This window comes from Pristis pectinata, chromosome 2, assembly GCF_009764475.1.
Source record: "Pristis pectinata isolate sPriPec2 chromosome 2, sPriPec2.1.pri, whole genome shotgun sequence".
In the NCBI taxonomy this organism is placed as follows: Eukaryota; Metazoa; Chordata; class Chondrichthyes; order Rhinopristiformes; family Pristidae; genus Pristis; species Pristis pectinata.
Window position 1 is genome coordinate 13,393,901 of NC_067406.1, and position 16,433 is coordinate 13,410,333.

The following is a 16,433-nucleotide window of genomic DNA, read 5'->3' on the forward strand; positions in this document are numbered from 1 at the left end:
CAGGACATCACTGCGGAAGGTTCTCAGGGCAACGTCCCTGGGCCAACCATCTTCAGCTGCTTCATCAATAGCCTTCCATCTACCTTAAGCGGCATGGTAACATAGTGGTTAGCGCGATGCTATTACAGCACCAGCGATCGGGGTTCGATTCCTGTCACTGTCTGTAAGGAGTTTGTACGTTCTCCTGTGTCTGCGTGGGTTTCCGCCAGGTGCTCCCGTTTCCTCCCACGTTCTAAAGACGTACGGGTAGGTTAATTCGGGGTTTAAAAAAAATGGGCGGCGCGGACTCGTTGGGCTGGAAGGGCCTGTTACCAGGCTGGAAATAAAATTTTTTAAAAAATTTAAGGTCAGAAGTTGGAATGGCCGCAAATGTTCAATTAAATTCGCAACACCTTGATAAATGAAGCCTTTCCACAGAAAATCAGGAAGATGAGTGCAATCCAGCAATACTTGGGACCAAGCACAGGCAAGTGGGACTAGCAGAGATGGGAAGGCATGGGCCAGTTGGGCCGAAGGGCCTGTTTCCATGCTGTATGACTTTATGACTCAATATTGATGCAACTCAAAGTGGTGCCTCAAGAAGGCAGCATCCATTATTAAGTACCCTCGCCACCCAGGACATGCCTACCATTGAGGTACAGGAGCCTGAAGACCCACACTCAACATTTCAGGAACAGCTTCTTCCCCTCTGCCATCAGGTTTCTGAACGGTCCATGAACCCATGAACACTACTTCGTTATTCCTCTTTTGCACTATTTATTAATTTTTGTAACATAGTAATTTTTATGCCTTCATGTCTTGCACTGTACTGCTGCCGCAAAACAACAAATTGCATGACATAGGTCAATGATAATAAACCTGATTCTGATTCAGTACCGTGCAGGAGAAAACCTGACTGGCTCCCCATCCACAACCAGCAAACAATGGCATCTACAAAATGCGCTGCAGTTCCTCACATGGACTACTCTAACACCTCCTGCAAAATCAATGGATTCTATCGCCAAGAATGATAAGGCAACAAGTGCAGAGGATCACCACCATCTGCCAGTTTATCTGTGGAATCTGTGGAGGACTCGAGGGCTTCGGTTTGGAGGACTTCGGAGCAGCTAAGTTTTTTCTTTTCATCACTTTTATTAGGGTTTTAAGTGTAAGGTATAGCGGTTGCTACCGCGGAATGAACACAAGACGCTAGTCATAGAGTTTCAGAACAGAACTGGTTTATTTTCCCGCCTTGCGCGGGCCTTTTTAAGAGAGACTGTTCCCGCCCAATCCCAACGGCAATGACGTATGTGCTACATCATCAAGTCTTTCCCGCGTGTGGGTTCTCCCTGTCGCTCGGGGAAGATGAAGGCCCACCGCCATCTTGGGCCTTGCCGCTCCAACGCCGCGCGACCCGACTGGCGAGCCGGTTCGCTTGCCCGGACGGTGAGTCGCTACACAACCCCCCCCAGAACCGGCGAGACGGTCCCCAAGGTCCGCGGGCTGCATTAGCTGCCGCTTAGGAGGTCGGCCTCTGCGTTGCGGTGCTGAAACCTCGACCGGTTGTTGCAGATCTAAATGGGCTGGTTTGAGATGGTCTGTCGTGAAGACCTGTTCCCTGCCCCCAACGTCCAAAATAAAGGTGAACCCATTAATCCTGATGACTTGGAATGGCCCCTCATATGGTCGTTCCAACGGTGCCCGAGGTGTGCCCCTGTGAACGAAAACAAACCGACAGTCTCGTAGTTCTTTGGGTTCACAGGACGGGGCTTGGCCATGCCGCGAAGTGGGAATCGGGGCCAAGTTGCCGAGCCTCTCGCGCAGTCTTTGCAGGACTGCCGTGGGTTGTTCCCCTTGGTCCTGAAAGGAGGGTATGAAATCCCCTGGGACGACCAGGGGTGCTCTGTACACGAGTTCAGCTGACAAAGCGTGAAGGTCTTCTTTGGGGGCCATGCGTATGCCGAGCAGGACCCAAGGCAGTTTGTCAACCCAGTTAGGACCCTGCAGGCAGGCCATCAGGGCTGATTTCAGATGGCAGTGGAAACGTTCCACTAACCCGTTTCATTGAGGGTGGTAGGCCGTGGTGGTGTACAGCTGCATCCCCAGCATGTTCGCTAATGCAGACCAAAGGCTGGAGGTAAATTGTGTGCCTCTGTCTGAAGTGATGTGAGCTGGAACACCAAAACGTGAGATCCAAGTTGTGAGCAGTGCCCGGACACAGGAATCAGTTGTGATGTCAGATAGAGGGGTTGCCTCTGGCCACCTCGTGAACCGGTCCTCGATGGTAAGGAGGTACCGAGCCCCTCTTGAAACCGGCAGAGGGCCTACAAGGTCGACGTGGATGTGGTCGAACCTTCTATGGGTAGGCTCGAATTGCTGTGGCGGAACCTTGGTGTGTCGTTGGATTTTCCATGTCTGGCAGTGCTGACAATTCCTGGCCCACTCTCTGACCTGCTTGCACAGGCCATGCCAGATGAACTTGCTGACGACCAGTCAAACAGTTGATCTGATGGACAGGTGCGCCAACCCATGTATCGAATCGAAAACGCGTTTCCGCCAGGCTTCAGGAACTATAGGGCGGGGTTGACCTGTTGGGATGTCGCAAAGGAGGGTCTGCTGACCAGGACCAACCAAGAAATCTTGGAGCTGCAGGCCCGAGATTGCGGTTTTGTAGCTGGGCAGTTCGTTGCCGGCTTGCTGTGCGGCAGCCAGGGCCTTGTAGTCGATACCCAGGGACAAGCTGTGGATGGTTGGTCTGGAAAGTGCGTCAGCAACAACATTGTCCTTCCCAGAGACATGTTGGACATCTGTTGTGAATTCGGAAATATAGGACAAATATCTGCTGACGAGCTGACCAGGGATCAGAGAGCCGACCAGGGATCAGAGGCTTTGGAGAAGGCGAAGGACAAAGGCTTATGGTCAGTGAAAGCGGTGAAAGGCCTGCCTTCCAAAAAGTACCGGAAATGCCGGACCACCACGTACAGCGCTAAAAGTTCCCGATCAAAAGCGCTGTATTTCAGTTCAGGTGGTCTAAGGTGCCTGCTGAAAAATGCCAAGGGTTGCCAACTGCCTTCGATTAGTTGTTCCAGTACTCCACTACCACGATGCGTCCACCGTGAGGGCAGTTGGGATGTCTGTCCTAGGGTGTACAAGCATCGTGGCGTTTGCTAGGGCGTCCTTGGCCTTAACGAAGGCAGCCGCAGCCTCGTCGTTCCAGGCAATGTCCTTGCCCTTACCAGCCATCAGCCAGAACAAAGGGCGCAGGATACGGGCTGCTGCAGGGATGAACCGATGGTAAAAGTTGACCATCCCCAGAAATTCCTGTAGGCCTTTGACCATGCTGGGGCGGGCAAAATGGCGGATAGCGTCCACCTTGGCAGGTAGGGGTGTGGCTCTGTCACTGGTGATTCTATGGCTGAGGAAATCGATAGAGTCAAGCCCGAATTGGCACTTGGCCGGGTTGATTGTGAGGCCAAAATCACGGAGACGGGAATACAGCTGGCGGAGGTGGGAAAGGTGTTCTTGGCGGTCACGGCTGGCGATTAGTATGTCATCTAAGTAAATGAACATGAAGTCCAGGTCTCGGCCTACCGTGTCCATCAGCCGCTGGAAGGTCTGCGCGGCGTTCTTAAGGCCGAATGGCATTCGAAGGAATTCGAAAAGGCCGAATGGGGTGATAATTGCAGTTTTGGGGACGTCATCCAGATGGACCGGGATTTGGTGGTATCCCCGAACGAGGTCCACTTTGGAAAAGATGTGGGCCCCATGTAGGTTCGCTGCGAAGTCCTGGATGTGAGGGATGGGATAGCGGTCCGGGGTGGTGGCGTCATTCAGCCTGCAGTAGTCGCCGCAGGGCCTCCACCTGCCGGTGGCTTTGGGGACCATGTGCAGGAGGGAGGCCCAGGGGTGGTCTGACCTGCGAACAATCCCCAGCTCCTCCATGCGACGGAACTCTTCCTTTGCCAGGTGGAGCTTGTCTGGAGGTAGTCATCGAGCTCGGGCATGAAGTGGTGGCCCTGTGGTAATGATGTGGTGTTGGACCCCATGTTTGGGCATAGAATTCGTAAACTGAGGTGCCAAAACTGATGGGAATTCAGCTAGGAGCTTGGTGAACTCGTTGCTGGACAGGAAAATGGAGTCCAAGCACGGGACTGGTAGGCTGGTTTCTCCCAGGGGGTAGGTCTGGAAGGTTGTGGAGTGGACTAGCCGTTTCCCTTGCAGGTCGACTAACAGGTTGTGGTCCCGAAGGAGATCGGCTCCTAGGAGTGGTCGGGCGACGGTGGCAAGGGTGAAGGTCCAGGTGAAATGGCTGCCGCCGAATTGTAACTGAAGTGTACGGGTACTGAAAGTTCGTATCGTTGTGCCGTTTGCGGCATTGAGTACCAGACCTTGTTACCTGTTACGAGTGTCGCGGCCGGTCGGGGGCAAAATACTGACCTCTGCTCCAGTATCGACGAGGAAACGCCGCCCGGACTGCTTGTCCCGAACGAATAGGAGGCTTTGTCGGTGGCCAGCCGCCGTAGCTGTTAGCGGCGGCTGGCGCTGGCGTTTCCCTGACTTGCAGGGTGGGCAGCATCGACGGGCCTCCGCGCCCCACCTCTGATTGTAGAAACACAGTTGGTTGGCAGTGTCGTCGTCTGTGTTTCTGGGGTATGGTCGCCCGGTTGCTGGGACTGGATGGAATCACTGACCTGGGCGGCTGTCTCCTGGTCCAGAGAGCTGACTACATGGTAGTACTTTGTGGAGTCGGAGGTGATCCGCCGAAGGTGGAATTGCGCTTCGGCCTGGTGAAACCAGACGCTGGGACGAAGCGAACAAAAGGTGGGCAGCTTGAGTGCCACTGCGTTGGATGCTGCGTTGCCGTGCATTGTGCAGGTCCAAAATCCGTTTGGACCGTCGGGGTCACCAATGTAGCGGTTGCTACCGCGGAATGAACACAAGACGCTAGTCGTAGAGTTTCAGAACAGAACTGGTTTATTTTCCCGCCTTGCGCAGGCCTTTTTAAGAGAGACTGTTCCCGCCCAATCCCAACGGCAATGACGTATGTGCTACGTCATCAAGTCTTTCCCGCGCGCGGGTTCTCCCCGTCGCTCGGGGAAGACAAAGGCCCACCGCCATCTCGGGCCTCGCCGCTCTGATGCCGTGTAACCCGACTGCTGAGCTGGTTCGCTTGCCCGGACAGTGAGTCGCTAAAAAGGGTTAGCTTTTGTTAGGGTTTTAAGTGTAAGGGTTAGATTTTTATAACTTGCTTTTGTAAGTGTTTTAAAAGTTTTTTCTAACCGGTCGAGTGGGGGCTGGATTGCGCAGGTGCGGTGCTGGCAACTTAAAAAAGCAAACAGCCTATAGAGCGGGCAGCATTGGAGCGAGCAGTGGAGTGAGAGGCAGCAGAGTGGTCGGGCTTTGGCTCAAGGGGCTTTGGCGTGAAGGGGCAAGGAGGGTAAGTAGCTGGTAAGTAGGTAAAGGTAAGGTTTACCTGTTGTCTATTATAGATTTGTAGGTGGGATTAACTAGGGGGAGAGAAAAGGTAGTCATGTAGAGGACATGGTGGTGTGCTGCAGCTGTTTGATGTGGGAACTCGTGGACCTTGCTGCGGTCCAAGATGGCCACATCTGCAGTAAGTGCTTGAGGCTGGAGGAACTTCGGCTCAGAGTTGATGAGCTGGAGTCGCAGCTACAAACACTGCGCAGCATAAGGGAGGGAGAGAGTTATGTAGACACGGTCCATCAAGAGATAGTCACCCCCCTTAGAGCAGGTACATCTCAGGATGCAGATAGAATGGTGACTGTCAGGGGAGGGAAGAGGAAGAAGAAGTCAGGCAGGCAGACAGAGCAGGGAACCCCGGAGGCTGTTCCCCTCAGTAACAGGTTTTCCGCCTAGGAGGCTGTTGAGGGGGATGACCTGCAGGGGCCTAGCAGCAGTAGCCAGGTCTCTGGCACTGGGACTGGTACTGTTGCTCAGAAGGGAAGGGTGGGAAAGAGACATGCGGTAGTGATAGGGGACTCGATAGTCAGGGAAACAGATAGGAGGTTCTGTGGCAGTGAGCATGAATCCCAGATGGTATGTTGCCTCCCAGGTGCCAGGGTCCGGGATGTCACTGATCGGGTCCACAGGATTCTTGAGCGGGAGGGAGAGCAGCCAGAAGTTGTGGTCCATGTTGGCACCAACGACATAGGTAGGAAGGATCCAGATCCCTCTTCAGGCTTTCAAAGCTTGCAGAGGGATCTGGACAAAATGGAAAAATGGTCTAGAAAATGGCAGATGGAATTTAATGCAGACAAGTGTGAGGTGTTGCATTTTGGAAGGACAAATCAAGGGAGGACATACACAGTAAATGGTAGGGCACTGAAGAGTGCGGAGGAACAAAGGGATCTGGGAGTTCAGATACATAATTCCTTGAAAGTAGAGTCACAGGTAGACAGGGTTGTCAAAAAGGCTTTTGGCATCCTGGCATTTATAAATCAGAGTATTGAGTATAGGAGTTGGAATGTTTTGGTGAGGTTGTATAAGTCATTGGTGAGACCAAATTTAGAATATTGTTTGCAGTTCTGGTCACCGAACTACAGGAAGGATGTCAGTAAGATTGAAAGAGTGCAGAGGAAATTTACAAGAATGTTGCCGGGTCTTCAGGAGTTGAGTTATAAGGAAAGATTGAGCATGTTAGGACTTTATTCCTTGGAGCGGAGAAGAATGAGGGGAGATATGATAGAGGTTTATAAAATGATGAGGGGCATAGACAGGGTTAATGCAAGTAGGCTCTTTCCACCTAGATTAGGAGAGATAAGTATGAGAGGACATGGCTTTAGGGTGAAAAGGGAAAGGTTTAGGGGGAACATTAGAGGGAACTTCTTCACTCAAAGAGTGGTGGGAGTGTGGAATGGGCTGCCATCTGATGTGGTAAATGCGGGCTCGCTCTTAACTTAAATTGGATAGATACATGGACGAGAGAGGTCTGGAGGGGTATGGGCTGTGGGCAGGTAAATGGGACGAGCCGAATAATGTTTTGGCACAGACTAGAAGGGCCAAATGGCCTGTTTTCTGTGCTGTAGTTTTTCTATGGTTTCTATGGAAGGGGGATGAGGTCCTGAAGAGCGAGTTCAGGGAGCTAGGCAGAAGACTGAGGAACAGGACCTCAAGGGTAGCAATCTCGGGATTGCTGCCAGTGCCATGCGATAATGAAGGCAGGAACAGGAGGAGGTGGCAGATAAATGCGTGGCTGAGAGGTTGGTGCAGGAGGGAGGGTTTTAGATTTCTGAATCATTGGGACCTCTTCTTGGGAAGGTGGGACCTGTACAGAGAGGACGGGTTACACCCGAACCAGAAGGGGGCCAATATCCTTGCGGCTAGGTTTGCTAGGGTGATTCGGGAGGGTTTAAACTAGTTCATGAGGGGGAAGGGAACCGGAGGAGTAGGTCAGAGGAAGAAGGGGATGGGGAAAAGTTAGATCAAACAGGTAAAGAGGCTTTGGGGAAGGAGAAGCAGAATACAGGCTATAAAAGTAGTAAGGTAGTTGGACTGAAGTGTGTTTACTTAAATGCAAGAGGCGTCAGGACTAAGGGAGATGAACTGAGGGCTTGGATAAGTATGGGAGACTATGATATTGTGGCTATTACCGAGATGTGGCTGACGTCAGGGCAGGAGTGGATATTGAATATTCCTGGTTTTTGGTGTTTTAAGAGGGATAGGGAAGGGGGGAGAAGAGGAGGAGGGGTGGCAATACTGGTCAGGGACACTGTTACGGCTGTGGAAAGGATGGATGTTGTAGAAGGATCATCTCTAGAGTCCGTATGGGTGGAAGTAAGGAACAAGAAAGGAGCAGTTACTCTACTAGGAGTATTCTATAGGCCCCCCGGTAGCAGTAGAGATATAGAGGAGCAGATTGGCAGGCAGTGTTTGGAGAGAAGCAAAAATAACAGTGTTGTTATAATGGGAGACTTCAACTTCCCAAATATAAACTGGAACCTGCTTAGTGCCAAAGGTTTAGATGGGACGGAATTTGTTAAATGTGTCCAGGAGGGATTCCTGACGCAGTATGTCGACAGGCCGACCAGAGGGAGTGCCATGCTAGATCTAGTTTTAGGAAATGAACCGGGACAGGTGAAAGATCTATTGGTGGGTAAGCATTTGGGGGGCAGTGACCATTGCTCCATAACCTTTAAAACTGTCATGGACAGGGACAGGTGCAGAGAGGACAAGAAGATATTTAATTGGGGAAGGGCAAACTATGAGGCTATAAGGAGAGAACTTGGGAGTGTAAATTGGGATGTCCTTTTTGAAGGGAAATGTACCATGGAGATGTGGTCGATGTTCAGGGATCTTATGCAGGATGTTAGGGATAAATATGTCCTGGTGAGGCAGAGAAGGAATGGCAGGGTGAAGGAACCATGGGTGACGAGAGAGGTGAAATGACTAGTTAGGGAGAAAAAGGAAGCATACATAAGGTATAAGCAGCAAGGTTCAGACAGGGCCCATGAGGAATATAGAGTAGCAAGGAAGGAACTTAAGAAAGGGCTGAGGAGAGCTAGAAGGGAACATGAAAAGGTGTTGGCTAGTAGGGTTAAGGAAAATCCCAAGGCCTTTTTCATGTACGTGAAGGTTAGGAGGATGGCTAGGGTAAAGGTAGGTCCGATTAAAGACAAAAGTGGGAGAATGTGCCTGGAGGCGGCGGAAGTGGGAGAAGTTCTCAATGAATACTTCTCTTCAGTATTCACCAAGGAGAGGGGTCTTGATGACGCGGAAGGGAGTGCTGGTAAGGGTAATGTTCTCGAGGTTGTAGATATCAAGAGAGAGGATGTGTTGAAGTTGTTAAATAATATCAAGACAGATAAATCTCTGGGGCCTGACGGGATATTCCCCAGGCTGCTTCGAGAGGTGAGGGAGGAGATTGTTGAACCGCTGGTAAGGATCTTTGAGTCCTCGTTGTCCACGGGGATGGTGCCAGAGGACTGGAGGGTGGCGAATGTTGTCCCCTTGTTCAAAAAAGGTAGTAGGGATAGGCCAGGGAATTACAGACCAGTGAGTCTCACGTCTGTGGTGGATAAGCTGTTAGAAAGGATTCTAAGAGATAGGATCTATGAACACCTAGAGAACCATGGACTGATTAGGGACAGCCAGCATGGCTTTGTGAAGGGAAGATCTTGCCTCACAAGCCTGATAGAGTTCTTTGAGGAGGTGATGAGGAAGATTGATGAGGGTAGTGTGGTGGATGTGGTCTATATGAATTTTAGTAAGGCGTTTGATAAGGTTCCTCATGGTAGGCTTCTTCAGAAGGTCAAAGGCCAGGGGATCCAGGGAAGCTTGGCTGTGTGGATTAGGAATTGGCTTGCCTGTAGAAAGCAGAGGATTGTGGTGGAAGGAGTGCCCTCGGATTGGAGGGCAGTGACTAGTGGTGTCCCGCAGGGATCGGTTCTGGGACCTCTACTTTTTGTGATATTCATAGGTGGCTTAGATGAGGGGGTGGAAGGCTGGGTTAGTAAGTTTGCGGATGACACTAAGATCGGCGGTGTTGTGGATAGTGTGGATGACTGTCGGAGCTTACAGAGGGATATTGATAGGATGTAGAGCTGGGCTGAGAAGTGGCAGATGGAGCTCAATCCGGAGAAGTGTGAGGTGGTACACCTTGGAAGGACAAACTCCAGGGCAGAGTGCAAGGTAAATGGCAAGGTACTTGGCAGTGTGGAGGAGCAGAGGGATCTGGGGGTTCATATTCACAGTTCACTGAAAGTTGCCTCACAGGTGGATAGAGCAGTTAAGAAGGCCTATGGGATGTTAGCTTTCATAAATCGTGGGATTGAGTTTGAGAGCCGCGAAGTGATGATGCAGCTTTACAAAACTCTAGTTAGACCACACTTAGAGTACTGTGTTCAGTTCTGGTCGCCGCATTATAGGAAGGATGTGGAAGCGTTGGAGAGGGTGCAGAGGAGATTTACCAGGATGCTGCCTGGATTAAAGCATATGGAATATGAGGAGAGGTTTAAGGTGCTAGGGCTTTATTCACTGGAAAGGAGGAGGATGAGAGGAGACTTGATAGAGGTATATAAAATATTGAGAAGAATAGATAGACAGCGCCTCCTTCCCAGGGCACCAATGCTCAAGAAAAGAGGGCATGGCTTTAAGGTTATGGGTGGAAGGTTCAGTGGAGATGTCAGGGGGAAGTTTTTCACCCAGAGAGTGGTTAGTGCATGGAATGCACTGCCTGGGGTGGTGGTGGAGACAGATACGTTGGACAGGTTCAAGAGTTTGTTGGATAGGCATATGGAGGAACGTGAGATAGAGGGATATGCGGGAGGAAAGGGTTAGATAGTGTGAGGGTGGTTTGATGGACAGCACAACATGGTGGGCCGAAGGGCCTGTTTTGTGCTTTATGGTTCTATGGAATTTGTTGCCATGGGCAGCTGTGGAGGCAAAGTCATTGGGTGTATTTAAGGCAGAGATTGATAGGTATCTGAGCAGGCAGGGCATCAAAGATTATGGTGAGAAGGCAGGGAGTGGGGCTAAATGGGAGAATGGATCAGCTCATGATAGAATGGTGGAGCAGACTTGATGGGCCAAATGGCCGAATTCTGCTCCTTTGTCTTATGGTCTTACCCTCCAAATCACACACTATCCTGACTGGAATTATATCATCGTTCGTTCATTGTTGTTGCATCTAAATCCTGGGATCTCCCTCCCCACTAGCAGTATAAAAGTACCTTCACCAGATGGACTGCAGTGGCTTTAGAAGGTGGCTCAATACTGTCTCCTCAAGGGCACTTAATGAAGGACTATAAATGCTGGCCCTGTCAGCTTCACACACATTCTTAAAAATGACAACATGATTAAAAAAAAAGCCACTGCATTCATGCACACATACATGTAAAGTCACAAAACTCACCATCTAAAAGATAGACCATCTGGTGGAAGTTGAACACATTATGGCCCCCACTTGCCAAGATGTTTGAGATTTCATCCATCATAAAAGTATGACTTCCACCTGTGAATACATTCACAATCATACAATCTGAAGATTTAAACCTTTTAAAATATAATGCTAAGACAAAAGTGCATTTACACAAAAGGAAATGAGATTGTTTCCAGTCAGAATGAATTAGTAACCCCAGCACATGTTAAAACATATAAAAGAAATAGCAGGGATACAGCATTCCTCCTCTGGACAAGGCTCCATCATTCAACAGTATCATACCTCAAGCACTATTTTCCTGCCTAGCCTCATATCCCTTTAATATGCAGAGATCTATAATCTTTGAACACAGTCAATGTTCGAGCCATTTCAATTGTCCAGAGTGGAGAATACCAGAAATTCACTGTTGAATGTGAAACATAGAACATAAATTGGTAAGTTGGTTTATTATCATCACATGTACTGAGGTACAGTGAACAACTTTGTTTTGCATGCCATCCATACAGATCATTCCTATCAGCAACTAGAGGACACTGGTTTAGGGTGAGAGGTGAGAGATTTAATAGGAACCTGAGGGGCAACTTTTTCACCAAGGGGGTGGTCCATATATGGAATTAGCTGCCAGAGGAAGTGGATTAGGCAGGTACGTGAACAACAGTTAAAAGTACTTGGAGGTAAATGGATAGGAAATGTTTAAAGGGATATGGGCCAAACATGGGCAAATGAGAATAGTTTAGATGGGAACGAACACAAAATGCTGGAGGAACTCAGCAGATCAGGCAGAATCTATGGAGGGAAATGAATAGTCAGTGTTTTTGGCTAAGACCCTTCATCAGGACTGGAAAGGAAGAGGGCAGAAGCCAGAATACAGAAGAGAGACTGCAAATACAGTAGCTTAGATGGCATCTAGGTCAGCATGGACAAGTAGGGCTGAAGGGACTACTTCCGTGGTGGGAGAAGGAAGACATTTCAGAGACACCCATGTAGAAAGTATCACAATGCAAGCAAATGCAATGGAGACAAAGGAACTAGGAGAATGGAATGGAGTGCTTGCAGGAGACAGGATGGGAGGAAGTACAGTCAAGGTGGCTGTTGGCATCTGTGAGATGCTTGTTGTTTGCCCGAGATGGAGAGATCCAAAGGGAAAAGTGAGAGATGGACCAGGTGAAGGTGAGAGTAGGGTGGAAATTAGCAACAAAACTGATGAAGTTTATATTCTGTACGAGTCCAAGAAGTAGCACCAATCCAGTCATCAATGTTTGGGGAAAAGAGCTGAGGGAGTGGGCCTGAGAAGGACTGAAAAAGAGGCCGTTTCATGTATCCTAGACAAGGGTAGATGTGGCTTGGACCCATGTGAGTGCACACAGTTACACCTTTGATCTGGAGAAAGTGAGTGGAATTGAAGTTGTGTCTGTCTACAGGTCTTTTCAGTGTTGTAATTGTACCCACCTCTACCACTTCTTCTGGCAGCTTGTTCCACATAACCACCACCCTCTGTGTGAAAAACTTACCCTTCAAGTCACCTTTAAATCTTTCCCCTCTCACCTCAAAGCTGTGCCCTGTAGTTTTAGACTCTCCTAACCTGGGAAGAAAACTGTGACCATCCACTATCTATTTCCCTCATGATTTTATAAGCCTCTTTAAGGTCACTTCTCAGCCTCACGTGCTCCAGGAATAACAGCCCAGCCTATCCGGATACAACATGACGTCCCAACTCCTGTACTCCATGCCCTGACCGATGAAGGCAAGGGTGCCATACACCTTCTTCACCATGCTGTTTACCTGTGTCACCACTTTTAGAGTGCTATGTATTTGTACCCCTAGGACTCTGTTCTACCACACTCTCCAGGACCCTGCCATTTACTGTGCAAGTCCTACCCTGGTTAAACTTCCCAAAATAAAACCGTTTGCACTCGTCTGAATTAAATTCCATCTGCCATTCCTTGGCCCACTTTCCCAGTTGATCCACATCCTGTTGTAACCTTAGCCTTCTTCACTGTCCACTATACCACCAATTTTGGTGTCATCTGCAAACTAACGAACATTGCCACCTACATTCTCTTCCAGATTGTTAACACTGGACCCGGCACTGATCCTTGTGGTCACAGGTCTCCTAATCTAAAAAACAACCCTCCATCACTACCCTCTGCCACCTACCACCAAGCCAATTTTGTGTCCAATTGGCTATCTCCCCATGGATCCCAACTGATCTAACTTTCCGGACCAGCCTACCATGATGGACCTTGTCAAAGAACTTGCTGAAGTCCATATAGACAATACCCACTGCCCTGACCCCATCATCCTCTTGGTGACCTCTGAAAAAAACCTCAAATTTGTGAGACATGATTCCCCAACACATAAAACCATGTTCACTATCCCTAATCAGTCTTTGCCCTTCCACATGCAGGTAGATCCTGTCCCTCAGAATCCCTTCCAGTAATTTTCCCATCATCGACGTTAGGCTAACTGTCCTTGCAGCCCTTCTTAGACAAAGGCACAACATTAGCCATCCTCCTGCCTTCCAGTACCTCACTGTTGGCTAACAGTGATACAAATATCTCTGCCAGGGCCCCAACAATTTCTTAAGATTAACACCTTAAGATCGCCATCAGTTTCTCTTTTGTAATGTGGATATATTTCGGGATATGACCATTTTCTTTCCTGAATTCCCTGACTTCCATGACCTTCTCCACAGTAAATACTGTGAAGTATTCCTTTAAGGCCTCCCCCATCTCCTGTGGCTCCACACATGAACTATCACACTGATCCATCAGGGGACCTACTCTCCCCTTAGTTACCTTTGCTCTTAATATAATTATAGAATCTCTTAGGATTCTCTTTTACTTTATCTGCCAATACCTCGTGCTGCCACCCACCCGGGTCATTCTCCCTTCTCTCCTCTCCTATCAGGCAGAAGATACAGGAGCCTGAGGGCACATACCGCCAGGCTCAAGGACAGCTTCTACTCCACTGTGATAAGACTATTGAATAGTTCCCTTACACGATGAGATAGACTCTTGACCTCACAATCCACCTTGTTTGACTTTGCACCTTAATGACTACCTGCAATGCACTTCCCTGTAGCTGTGACACTTTACTCTGTATTCTGTTATTGTTTTTACCCTGCACTACCTCAATGCACTGTGTAATGAATTGACCTGTACGATCGGTATACAAGACAAGTTTTTCACTGCACCTCAGTACAAGTGACAATAAGAAACCAATACCAATGTCTTCTTTTTGCCCTCCTGATTTCCCTCTGTCGGATCCGGTTATTTTCGAATCCACAGGTTCTTTCAGGAGTCCAGGAATGAGTTGAAAACAACTTGGTGCTTCACAAAGTTTTATTGGAAAAGTTTAAAACAAAGAAACAGTCACAGAGCACACGGCACTGGCTTTGATGAGCCGAGACAAAGGGAACAAAAGATGAGCTCAGGCCGGGGGGAGGAAGAGCCAGAGAGGGACACCTTTTATACCTGAGATAAGAGATGCTCTTTAGCTAACAATAGTCCAATCAGGAAACCTATTAGATACTTGTGGCCAAACCAACCAATGAAAAACCCCATATTCACCTGATGGACAAACCAATAAGCTAGCAAGTGGCCATTTCTTATGCAGCCACGAGGTGTATTAAACACTATACATGTTAAACAGCTAATTAAAACAGTTGAATCCAACACCTCTTAAGTATAATCCTCCATCCCTTATACTCCTTATGGGACTTGCTTGATCCCAGCTGCCTGCATCCAACCTATGCCTCCTTTTTTCCTGACCAGAGCCTCAATATCCCTTGTGAACCAGTCCCACATGAGGATAACAGTTCTGTCCAGTCCTGATAGAACCTAGAGAGTCCCCCATCTTAAAATACCAACCGCAGAATTATTACTTAAAAAAATCTTTTGCCTTTAATGTAAAAGATTTCAAGTGTGCTTCAAAACGGAGAGCGGACGAGCTTGCAAGTCCTGATCAAGATAAAATGTCTTTATCTCTGGATACTTCAAAGCACTTCTACAGTTAGTAAAATACTTTTGAAAAAGAGTTGTGGTACTTCAGGAAACGCGGAAGATAATTTCCACACACCAAGCTCCCACAGGGCCAAAGCGATAATGCCAGATTTCAATGATATTGGCTGAGTCAATAAATATCGTTCAGGGTTACCAAATAACGAACGCCTTCCCTCTCTTTAATAATGCACCGGGATCTATCCGAAAGAGCACAACGACTTGCTTGTGATAAAGTCACTAATATAGTAAGTCCTAAAAAAAGGTTAGAGGCAAAAGTTTCAGTGGGGGTCTGAGCAGCCGCCAACTGCTGCAACTCGGGTTCAATCCTGACATTCGCTGCAGTCGGTGTGGTTCGCACGTTCCGCCCGCTACTGCGTGGGTTTCCTCCGCATCCCCCCCCCCCCCCCAAACAAAAAGTCAACGGTACTGTAAATTGCCCTTAGTGAGTTGTCGCTCGGCAAGAACTGGCTGGGTCGATAGGTTTGTTTCCGCAGCGTACGGCTTTCTGTCATGTGGAAACGTCCGGGGCATTCCCATGAACTGACCGGGCTGCTCGAACGACCTGCTTCTAATGAGGTTGAAGTTGGGGGCAACCACCCCACCCCGCTGCAGTGAATATGTGACAGGATGTGTTGCGATGTAATTCTACCCATTTAAGTTAAGAAATTTATTTATTCTTCACATGTGCATCGAAACACAGTGAAATGCATCTTTTTGCGTAACTTGAGAATATGCTGGCGGGCAGCCCGCAAGTGTCGCCACTCTTCCGGCACCAACATGCCCACAGCTCCTAACCTGTATGTACGAGGAAACACACACAGACACAAGGGGAGAACGTACAGACTCCTGACAGACAGCAGCCGGAATCGAACTCGGGTCGCTGGCGCTGTAATAGCGTCACTTTGTATTTCAGATACAAAAACTGCAACTTGAAAACAGCAGGAAGAACTCCTTACCCATCAGGGCCACGGTCAACAGCTTTGCACAGTTTGCCACAGATGCACACGTTAACAAGACGAGCCAAGTTTGCTTTGCCATCCTGCACGGTTGTTCCACACGTTTGCAGGCGGACGGCTAGTCGGCGCTAAATGGACGCGGGCGGCAACTGAGTGAGATCAGACTTTCACCAAGATTTCAAGGAGGAGGAACTGCGGGAGAAAAACATCCACGCCCTTCTCACAGTCACTGGGGTTTGCCAACGAGCAGACAAAGCGGGAGGCACTGCCTGAGGCCACGCCCACATCCCCGGGGTCTGCAGCCCGGCTCCTGATTGGATACCTGAAGCCGCACCCACCTCAGGGTCTCAAGTTCAAGTTTACTGTCATAGGCTATAAATATCTTTTTGCACTCACACCACAGTACATTACAAACATAAGTTCACGTAAGAGGAACATAGGACTGCAGATGCTGGAATCTAGATGAAAAACACACTGATGCTGGAGGAACTCAGCAGGCCAGGCAGCATCCGTGGAGAAAAGCAGGCGGTCAACGTTTCGGGTCAGCACCCTTCTAAGATCTAGGTAACAGATCTCTTTTGTCCACCTATCACTGCT

General features: G+C 49.0%; 1 protein-coding gene across 1 annotated transcript in view; it reads right to left on the minus strand.

The window, feature by feature from the left end:
* Positions 1 to 15,974, minus strand: part of LOC127585183 (UDP-glucuronosyltransferase 3A1-like) — a 32,081-nt gene extending 16,107 nt beyond the window's left edge. Inside the window, exons 1-2 of the mRNA XM_052042411.1 lie at positions 15,837 to 15,974; positions 10,850 to 10,948 (exon numbers count right to left, since the gene is read on the minus strand). Of these exons, the coding sequence (XP_051898371.1) occupies positions 10,850 to 10,948; positions 15,837 to 15,918 (181 nt within the window). The 5' untranslated portion in view covers positions 15,919 to 15,974. The remainder of the gene's footprint in view (positions 1 to 10,849; positions 10,949 to 15,836) is intronic.
* Positions 15,975 to 16,433: the final 459 nt, after the last annotated feature.